This window comes from Trichomycterus rosablanca, chromosome 22 (assembly GCF_030014385.1).
Source record: "Trichomycterus rosablanca isolate fTriRos1 chromosome 22, fTriRos1.hap1, whole genome shotgun sequence".
Lineage (NCBI taxonomy): Eukaryota > Metazoa > Chordata > Actinopteri > Siluriformes > Trichomycteridae > Trichomycterus > Trichomycterus rosablanca.
The window spans coordinates 12,081,573-12,092,500 of record NC_086009.1 but is presented as its reverse complement, the minus strand read 5'-3'; the positions used below and the strand labels follow the sequence as shown (position 1 = coordinate 12,092,500).

At 38.7% G+C, this 10,928-nt stretch overlaps 1 protein-coding gene across 1 annotated transcript in view; it reads left to right on the top strand.

Annotated features, from left to right (window-relative positions):
* cbx6b (chromobox homolog 6b) overlaps positions 1–6,673 on the top strand; it is a 39,251-nt gene extending 32,578 nt beyond the window's left edge. The window contains exons 9-10 of the mRNA XM_062985039.1: positions 120–299; positions 6,253–6,673. Coding sequence (XP_062841109.1) covers positions 120–299; positions 6,253–6,486 — 414 coding nt within the window. The 3' untranslated portion in view covers positions 6,487–6,673. The remainder of the gene's footprint in view (positions 1–119; positions 300–6,252) is intronic.
* The last annotated feature ends 4,255 nt before the right edge of the window (positions 6,674–10,928 follow it).

Genomic DNA, 10,928 nt, shown 5'->3' with positions numbered 1-10,928 from the left:
CGTTACAATAGCTGAGTGTGTAAGCATTTATGCACCATCTAATTCGACGTTTAGAACAGAGCATGCAAATGAAATATTCACAGAGGTTAGTCTTTAAGCAATGTCCCTATATTCTCTAGGTGGCACAGTTCTATTTAAACCTGACGGTGGGTGCTTGGCAGCATGTGTGTGTCAGTTGGAACAGAAGAGGAGGAATGTGGCATGCTTATGTGGGAGGCAAGCTGAAAAGTGAGGGGAAGGGCCTGGCAAGCCGCCACTACATCCGGTCTGCAGGAACACTAGTCCTGGGCCAAGAACAGGTTAGTCATATTCTGGCTATTGCTCAAAATAGCCATTTTAAAAAACATGGATCTTAAAATCTGCTCAGCTGGTCACGTTTTTGTAAACGTAAATTAGCAAAGAATACATGATTAAAACTAGTAGGAAAAGTAGGAACTTCGTAGGAACATTACCTTAGTAAATCATGTGAAAAATAAAGAGAATTATTACAAAAATACAGTGTGATATTCCTGACATTTAATGTAACATTTAATGTAAATCAGTAGACTGAAATAGAAACTACTGTATTAGACGCTGCTCTTAAATCCTTTGCCTACCTGACATGCCTAATAAAAGTGTTCAATATTATCATAACAAGATCAGATGTTTATATGTTGCTTATATATAATGTTTAGTATTTGAATGCTTTTGAATATTAATACGACTATAATTTTAGGCTAAGACAGACCAAGCAAATATAAGCAGTACCACAAATTACAAAAGGTAAATGATGTTACTTTATAAACAAATTTGATTACTGGGATGAAATAAATCTTTCTCATAAAACTTTCTTAAGTCAGGCTATGGTATATTAGTATTTTAGATTAAAAGGTAAATAAAGACGTTTTCTGTTGAGTCTAGTTTTGCTCCAGCTGATTTTTGGCAACCCTAACCGTAAGCTACGATCTTCAGCATGTCTGCATTCAGGGCATTATTTAAACACATATGCTTTATTTCAAATAAATTATTTTTAACTGTGTACCCCATGTGCTATATTTAAGATTCAGTCAGTGTAGTAGAATACATTGTCTTTAAAAATTTATAATTTATAAATAATTTATTTAATAACTAAAAGTATGTATTTTAGTAAACAATGTCTATGATTTAAAAAGGACTGAAGTATTAAAGTATCTTTAGTAAATGTTGCATGGCAGTCTTGTGATTTCAATCAGTTCTGCAAATCTTTTGCAAAAAAAACCCTAATTGTAAGTAATTAATACTTTGGGGGTATGGAAAGTTATGTCATTTAATTTTCCTGCACTTCTAATTTCTTGACTGTGATTATAATTGGCTAAAGCTGATAAAAAATCTGTCATATAGGCTAAAAGGAAATTTATCAGGACTTCATTAAATTAGATTAAATTAGAATCTTCTAATGTTCATATGTGTTACTGTTCACATAAACTTAAGTAAATGTTGCATGGCAGTTATGTGATTTAACTTTGTAGTAATTCTTATTTGTTGTTAATAATAATAACTGAATAGAGCCGTTGAATATCTGTCCCCATATAAACAGGGATAGTTTGGCTGCATCTGATAGACTATTGCCTAGTTCACACTACACGATCTTTGCCCTGATTTTCGCTCGCTGACAAGTCGACACTAGATGTGGCCGCTCTGAAGCAACTCGGCGTTCGCTCGGGGCTCGGAAATCGGCTCTCGATCACTATGTGTGAACTGCTCAACCACTTGATCCGAGCGGCTTGCTGAGCACTCGCAGACTCAGTATCTAGCATGTTCAATATCTGGACCTGTCGGCAACTCAAAATTGAAAGGTGAAAGGTGTTGCGATCAGATTGTAATTAATATGAACACAAGATACAGGGTGAGGGGAAACCCTGGTGGAGGAGTTGTAAATATGTGAAACAGGGGCATAATATATCAAAATACATTGGCACACACAAGCTTTACAGTATTTGTGACTTACCATCCACGCCAACCCATAATACCAATGTTTTACTTCCAACTCTCTCTGCAACAGACAATTCCTGCTGGTCGCGCAGCCCAGTCCACTCGGATTCATTTATTATTATTTTTTTTTGTATTCACTTGCTTTTATGCTATACTCATCAGCGCACAAACAACTTTGATTGTAACGTAGTTTGGGAAACCAGACAGGCCCGTCAGAGATTCCTCCTAGTGATAGATGGTGTAGTGTGTGACCCCCTATCGCCGATCAGTCGTGTAGTGTGAAAACCACAATGACTTAAAAGACTCCTGATTGCAAGAGATCAAGTTGTGTAGTGTGAACTGTACCGCGATCTGAACAACTTGGAAGTCGTGTAGTGTGAACTTGAGGTAAGTCACAAGTCAGGAATGCCATATCAAAAAAAATCAGGCCCCCCAAGATAATTTGTGCAAGCAATTGGTCATAAGAACAAAGATTTAGAAAACTGATCTATTTGCCAAGTTCACTGAGGGGAAAATAACAAACTATAAGCTACAGGGGTTGGACAAAATAACTGAAACACCTGGTTTTAGACCACAATAATTTATTAGTATGGTGTAGGGCCTCCTTTTGCGGCCAATACAGCGTCAATTCGTCTTGGAAATGACATATACAAGTCCTGCACAGTGGTCAGAGGGATTTTAAGCCATTCTTCTTGCAGGATTGTGGCCAGGTCTCTACATGATGCTGGTGGAGGAAAACGTTTCCTGACTCGCTTCTCCAAAACACCCCAAAGTGGCTCAATAATATTTAGATCTGGTGACTGTGCAGGCCATGGGAGATGTTCAACTTCACTTTCATGTTCATCAAACCAATCTTTCACCAGTCTTGCTGTGTGTATTGGTGCATTGTCATCCTGATACACGGCACCGCCATTGGATGCACATGGTCCTCCAGAATGGTTCGGTAGTCCTTGGCAGTGACGCGCCCATCTAGCACAAGTATTGGGCCAAGGGAATGCCATGATATGGCAGCCCAAACCATCACTGATACACCCCCATGCTTCACTCTGGGCATGCAACAGTCTGGGTGGTACGCTTCTTTGGGGCTTCTCCACACCGTAACTCTCCCGGATGTGGGGAAAACAGTAAAGGTGGACTCATCAGAGAACAATACATGTTTCACATTGTCCACAGCCCAAGATTTGCGCTCCTTGCACCATTGAAACCGACGTTTGGCATTGGCACGAGTGACCAAAGGTTTGGCTATAGCAGCCCGGCCGTGTATATTGACCCTGTGGAGCTCCCGACGGACAGTTCTGGTGGAAACAGGAGAGTTGAGGTGCACATTTAATTCTGCCGTGATTTGGGCAGCCGTGGTTTTATGTTTTTTGGATACAATCCGGGTTAGCACCCGAACATCCCTTTCAGACAGCTTCCTCTTGCGTCCACAGTTAATCCTGTTGGATGTGGTTTGTCCTTCTTGGTGGTATGCTGACATTACCCTGGATACCGTGGCTCTTGATACATCACAAAGACTTGCTGTCTTGGTCACAGATGCGCCAGCAAGACGTGCACCAACAATTTGTTCTTTTTTGAACTCTGGTATGTCACCCATAATGTTGTGTGCATTGCAATATTTTCAGCAAAACTGTGCTCTTACCCTGCTAATTGAACCTTCACACTCTGCTCTTACTGGTGCAATGTGCAATTAATGAAGATTGGCCACCAGACTGATCCAATTTAGCCATGAAACCTCCCACACTAAAATGACAGGTGTTTCAGTTATTTTGTCCAACCCCTGTATATGCTAAAAGGAACATTTAAAACTAAAAGTTGAAAAAAAATTTTGTCCTTTCAAAATTAAAAACAAAGCTGTTGTATTGCATGAATGATGTACATCTATTTAATGACGTCTGATTTTTAATTACCACTAACCTCATGCTGGCCGGTTGGGGACAACCAAAGAGCTGGATGTGGCCCAGGGGCTGTACAATGCCCAGGTGTAATTTATGTGATGTTTAGATTGAACTGGCAGTAATCATACCTGGGTGTGACTCATGACATTGAACCCAACTAACAGTTGAATTTGCCCACTTTAGGTGTGTCCTTCAGTTGCTTCTGAATGAATACCTCTATGTGAAACTTTAGAAATCTAGCGGTGGTGCTCTAAAGCTCCTGTTCAAGCCCCGCTTCGGGAGAAATGTACCTGGTGTATTTGTGTTCTTTTGAATTATGTTATAACTGCCATTGGTAACATTTTGCGCTTCAGTTCATATTCCCATCCACTGATCAATAAGGTCTTACCTGACTCCTCTGATCTGCAACCAGAGTCAAGCACTCTGGTAAATCTGCATTACATTTTCAGTCGGTTACAAACCACAGTTAGTTTTCTATTTTAACACAGCTGAAAATAGCCTGCCATTTGTTACTGGAATACCTCAGAGCTTTAGTAAACTCCATTAGCAATCTCAGATATTCTGTTTAGCAATTAATACGTAGCACTTTTTTGTGAGAGCTCTGTGTGTATATATAAATATATATATTTTATTATTTTATTTTGCATTTTGGACTGCATTAACTGCATTAAAGTGTCATTGGCAATAGGTTTTCTAAACCTGTTTTTTAATAATTATTTAGTGGAACCACATCAGTGTTTGAATCTACTAGTTAATGTTTAATGTTTGGTTGTCAGGCATTTTAAGATAATCCTTTTTATTAAATGTCACTTTTGTAAAAAACCATAATTTCACACTAAATGGCTGTAACAGCAGTGACCCTGTGGTACACCTGGAAAAAATGTTCACTTTATTTATTTAATCTATTTTTATTTTGGTCATGTTGCTGTTGTTGGACCCATGATCATTAGACCATGGGCCTTGAACCCTTATTGTATTCAGTTGTAAGTGCAAATCATTTGAATAAAAGCTTCTGCTATTTATTATAAATGTAAAGAACATGTGACAAGAACAAGAACTAAATGAGAACTTAGTATGCCTTATAAACTCGGCTCTCGATCGCTATGTGTGAACTGTTCAACAACTCGATCCGAGCGGCTTGCCGATTGCTCGAAAAATATCTAGCATGTTAAATATCGCTGACTCAGAATCCTGTAGTGTGAAAGGCATTGCAAGCGGGTTTCGAGTGGCAGTAAGTGCTATGTCGAACTACAGGCATGAGAGCGCAAGATACAGGGTGAGGGAAAACCCGGGGGAGGAGTGTAAAACGTGGTATGGGGCGTAACATAGTTCAGAATCAGAATACATCGGTAGACGGCAGACTATCCTTGCTGGTCACGTAACCCAATCCACTCTGATTCATTTATTTTTCCTTCTTGCTTTTACGCTGCACATCAGCACACAAACAACTTTGATCACTCGCTTATTGTTGATGTGCATTTTTGGACATGGTATCATTAAACCACTTGTCATTTCTCACGTATGTTTTTGTGACAAAGCGTAGTTTGGGAGAGCAAACTAGACTTGCCTGCTATTCCTCCCGGTGATAGATCGTGTAGTGTGTAATCCCCTATCGCCAATCAGTAGTGTAGTGTAAAATATACAATGACTTAAAAGACTCCTGATAGCAAGAGATCCAGTCGTGTAGTGTGAACTGTACAACAATCTGACGACTTGGAAAGTCGTGTAGTGTGAACTTGGCATTAGCAGCACAACAGTGTATCATCAATTTCCCTCCACCATGTCCTTAAAGGTTCTTCACTGTTCTATGAATAGCAAACTTCTTGAGAATGTTTTGAACAGTGGAATCTGGTATACCAAGGTTATTGGAAATAATCTTTTCTCTTTAGACTGCTTGAGCTTGGTTATAATAGGTATAGTAATCTAGCAAATTACACTAAATTATTTGGAGGGACAAATCAAATAACTTACATTTAGACATTTAGCAGACGATTATATTCAAAAGTACCTTACAGTTGACAGAGGATACAAAAAGAGCAGCTGGGAGTTATTGCTGAAGGTCTGAAAAGAAGCAGTTTAAATCCCTAATGCTGTCGTGGATCAGCAGTCCAGAAAAATAACTGCATTCTTTAAATACATTTAAAACATAATCTCATATCCTTGCCTTATTCACTGTGTATTAAAATATTTTTTGCTAACTATAAAGTCATGGTTTTGTTTGGTGCCTTAAACTCTTTATTTAAGCATTGTATAGGTGTATAAAAAAGATTAAATATGATAATTTACTTACAGCTCCTGGGAAAATAAATGATCACTGTGTCTACTTACAATTCAAATTTAATTCTGACTAAGGAGTAAAATTGTAGTGGAGTTTTAACATAAATCAACTACTCTGATTTTTCTGCAGAATTCAGTTGGAGGACTTCGTTTTGAATCATCACGGTCTCTGATGGGAGACCTTTTTCAGTTTAACATGTGGGACCGACTGCTTACTAATGCAGAGCTTTCTGCTCTGGCCCACTGCAGCACAGGTATGCTGGGTAACATCGTCCCCTGGACCAGCCGTGATGTCCAAGTGTTTGGAGGAGTCACAAAGCAGCCGGCTGATCACTGCAACCATCATGCTGGCATACGACAGTGAGGGGTCATCTGGATGTCCCATGTTTGGGTTAGGGTGTGGAAACTGAGACTAAGTCAAACGAAAGTGTATTTATTAATAATAGCCTTTAACTGAGACACTGTCATCATCAACTGTATGGAATTATTATCTGTGAGTTTTGAAAAAACGTTGGAAATAAATGTGCAGTTGACTAGACCTAAAATAGAAGAAGACCCCTAAATAGACAGTTGTTTGTCTTTTAATTTTGATCTTATTTTGATGCATTTATTTTCAGACAACTTGAAACATTTGGATGTGTCTATATTTTAAAAATATTTTATTTCCTCTTCTATAAACAGTAAAGATTCATTATACTGCCAGAAATATGGGGACACCCATCCTAATTTTTAAGTTTAGGTGTTTAAGCCACACCCACTGTGAACAACTGTATACAAATTAATTATAGAAATAATACGCATACAAATATCATCCTTATGGCATGAGTTTAATGCACATGCACAAAGCAAGGTCCAAATAAACATGGTTTTATGAGATTGGTGTGAAGGAACCTCAGTGGCCTGCATAGAACCCTAACATTAACCATATTCCACACCTTTGGAATAAATTAAAATGTTTATTGTGTGCCAGCCCTACTCATCCAACAATTATGTCTGACCTTTCAAATTGTTGTTGTGACTAAATTGGCACAAATAGACACAAACTGCTCTGGAAAAATTAACTAATGCAAAAGCACTTTCTCTGGTTTTAATATTTTACTATTCTTTTTTATTTTAAAAACTACTAACAACATTTCTTCCAAATTCCAAAAAAACATTGCCAATTAGAACATTTATTTTTCAAAAATAACAACTGGTTGGCCGCTCAGATGTCGCAGCGGTAAAATAAACTAGCACACCAGAGCTGGAATTGCTGATTGATGGCATCTGCGCAGAGTTGGGGAATAATGCTGATCAGGGTGTGGCTCTCCGTGCACAAAACTGGTCCGCATATGAACTCGCCTCATGCAGGTGAAAAGAGGCAGTCGGTACTGCTCACGTGTCGGAGGGGGCATGTGTCAGTTGCGAAGCTCCTCAGTCAGCAGTGGAGGGTTGTATTGGTAGAGGTGAAGCATAATGCAATTAGGGTAATTGGATTCGACTAGATTAGGGGAGAAAATTGGGGGGGAAGAAATAACAACTGGTCAAAAATGTAAGTTTGTAGACCTCAAATAATGTTTTAAAAAAACAATATTTTATTATCTGAATGTATAACTGAATGTATAATGTTTAATGTTTTAAGCAAGAGTTCAGAAATCAATATTTGGTGGAATAACCCCAATGTATGTATGTATGCGCATGTATGTGTCTTTGCATGCTCTTCTTCAGTCTTTTACGTTGCTGTTGGGTGGTTTTATGCCACTCCTGTTGCAAAAATGTAAGCAACTCAGCTTGTTTGATGACTTGTGTCTATCCATCTTCCACTTGATCACATTCCAGACGTTTTCAATGGGGTTTAGATTTGGAGATTGAGCTGCCCAGGACAGGATCTTGATCTTGTGATTCTCCATCCACACCTTGATTAAGCTAGATGTGTGGTATTGCCCTGCTGTAAAAATCTTCAGAGTTGGGAAACATTGTCAGAGCAAAAGGAAGGAAGTTTTCTTCCAGGATAATCTTGTATGTGGCTTGATTCATGTGTCCTTCACAGACAAATTGGTGCTAGACACTGTGGCTTATAGGCCTCTCCAGGCCTCTGTCTAACCATTAGACAACCAGGTGTTAAGTCAAGGACCTTATTCCAGTACTTTACTGTTCAATCCTTATAGTATTTTGCAAACCTGAGCCTGACTCTTCTTTGCTTCTCATTTATGAGGGGCTTTTTTCTAGTTTTGCACAATTTTAGCTCTGTCCCGGAGCCCCGCCATGCACTTTTTTGTAGGTCACTTGATGTCATCCTACAGTTGTTAAATTATCCTGATCAGTGGAGAGTCATTTTTGACCTCTGCTGGTCGGTAGCTTTGTTATTCATAGTTTAGGAATGGGATATCCAACAAAGTAATTAAAAGGTGTCCATATTCTTTTGGTTTTTAATATATACATCCTATGTTTATGTGTGTGTTACAATAATTATACAGACACAAATGAAATGTTCCTGTTGAGACATTTACATTCAGACCACTAATTATTGTAAGCGATGGACTTGCACATATAACATTAATAGAAATGTTGAGAGAATGTTAATGTTGTTTTGCATTATTAATGTTGTTTTCCATGAGTAATATAATACCGGCAGCAGCATGCAGAAGTATAAGGGAAATGTGACAGCTGGACTGAAATTACCTAAGATGTATTTATTTTGTTGAATGTATTTACTGTTTTTCTTCTTCTGAGCTCATCAGTGTTTAATACAGTTATTGTTAATGCCTGTTTCTCACTTATGTGGTTTGTGTGGTATCATCTGTGGTTTATTCAAGAAAGTAGCTCATTTAGAAAAGGTTGTTTTGAAGGACAGATATTTCATAGCAAAAGATCTATTGAGTCTTTCTTTTTCTATGCCTTCATGGCCTTGGCTGTGTATACGTGCAGAACATACCCATTTACTCAAGATTATGGTAGGATAAAAGACTTAGCAACCATCTGATTACATCGTGTCTCACAACAGTAACACATCAGAAACATCTCCCACATTCGGTGAACATCAGAAACTCTCTGCATTCAGAGAATATGTTGCTTCATTTACTAGCTGCATTACAGACATTATAAACAATTCTAAAAACATCTTACTTTATCCGGATTTACAATCTGTCTACACTTGTCTCCTATAGCTGCTGTTGACTATGCAATATTTGAGAATAATCACTTTATTTGTCTGATATTGAAAAATTTTGAAACAACTATGAGTAATGTAGGAGATTTAATAAGCACTATTTAATTGTACTTACCAATTAGTCCTGGACTGAAGTTGAGAAACCCTGTGTGTGTGTGTGTGTGTGTGTGTGTGTGTGTGTGTGTGTGTGTGTGTGTGTGTGTGTGTGTGTGTGTGTGTGTGTGTGTGTGTGTGTGTGTGTGTGTGTGTGTGTGTGTGTGTGTGTACGCGCGCTCCAGAAAAGCTGAGACATTTTATATAAAGAGAGAATTTGTAATTAGTTAATTCTCTTGCATCTTTATCTAACTGATAAACACTGTAGAAAGAAAATATATCCAATGTTTTCACTGATCTTTGTATTTTGTTAATAGAAACACATTAGAACTTGATGCCTGTAACACACTCCAAAAAGGTTGGGACAGAGGCATGTTTGCTCCTGTGTTCCATCACTGTTCCTAATTATTAGACTTTAACAATTTAGGAACTGGGGAATTTTTGAACATTCTTGCTTGATACGACACTCCAGCTATTCAGTAGTCCCTGGTCACTGATGTCTCATTGTCCTCTTTATTCTGAACTATACATTTTCTATAGCAGATAGATCTGGACTGCAGGTATTCTGTGCATTCTGTGTCTATGGTTGTAGCAAGTACAGAATGAGTCCTGGCCTCATCTTGCTGAAACAATCATAGATTTCCCTGAAAAAAAACATTGCCTTGATGGCAGAATGTGTCTCTCTAAAATCTCAGTATATGCCTTGGTGTCAGTGGTACTTTCAGACTTATGCAAGTCATCCATGCCAAGGGCACTGATGCACCCCCATACCACGACAGATCTTTTATTGATAATAGTTTGAATAGTCCTTTTTATCATTGGCAAACGGGACTCGACGTCCGTTTTTTCCAAAACCAAGCTGAAACGTGGGCTCATCTGACCACAGAACACATTTCCATTCTCTTTTAGTCCATCAAACTCGGTGATGTTTATGCATAGAATTGATGTACAGCTTTCTTTTTGTGTAATAGAGTTTCAGTTTGCAATTCCTGATGCTGTGGTGGTTAAGTGATTTTCTGAGGTACTCCTGAGCCGATGTGGATTAACACAAAAGTGCCAAAAAAATGGTACACTAGTCTTATACTTGGTAGGTCTCCCACATGAGCATAGGACTACAGAAATACGACAGGGCATGGACTTCATAAGCTTGCAGAACTATTCTGTAGGCAATGAATACTGTTTTCACCATATACCAATTCTGTTGTATTCCAAGTTGTGTTCCACAGTGCATTGGATGGCATCCCAGATGTGTTCAATAACGTTGAGATCTGGTGACTTGGGTGGGAATGACAAAACCCCAAACTCAGATCAGTTTTCCCAGTGTTGACATGCAGGATCCATGGCTTCATTGGGTTTTCCACACAAGGATCCTTCTATCTGCCCGAAACAGCTGGAAACACAAGTCCTCAGACCAGGCTACTCGTTTCCAGTCATCAAGTGTCCAGTGTTGCACGCCTATTGCGTGAAATGATTTTTGCCAGCCAACGCTGATCATTTTACGGCCACATTGCTGTCGTAAGTTCAATGTTTTGCCGGAATTCTTGTAATCCAAACTTCGCTTTTAC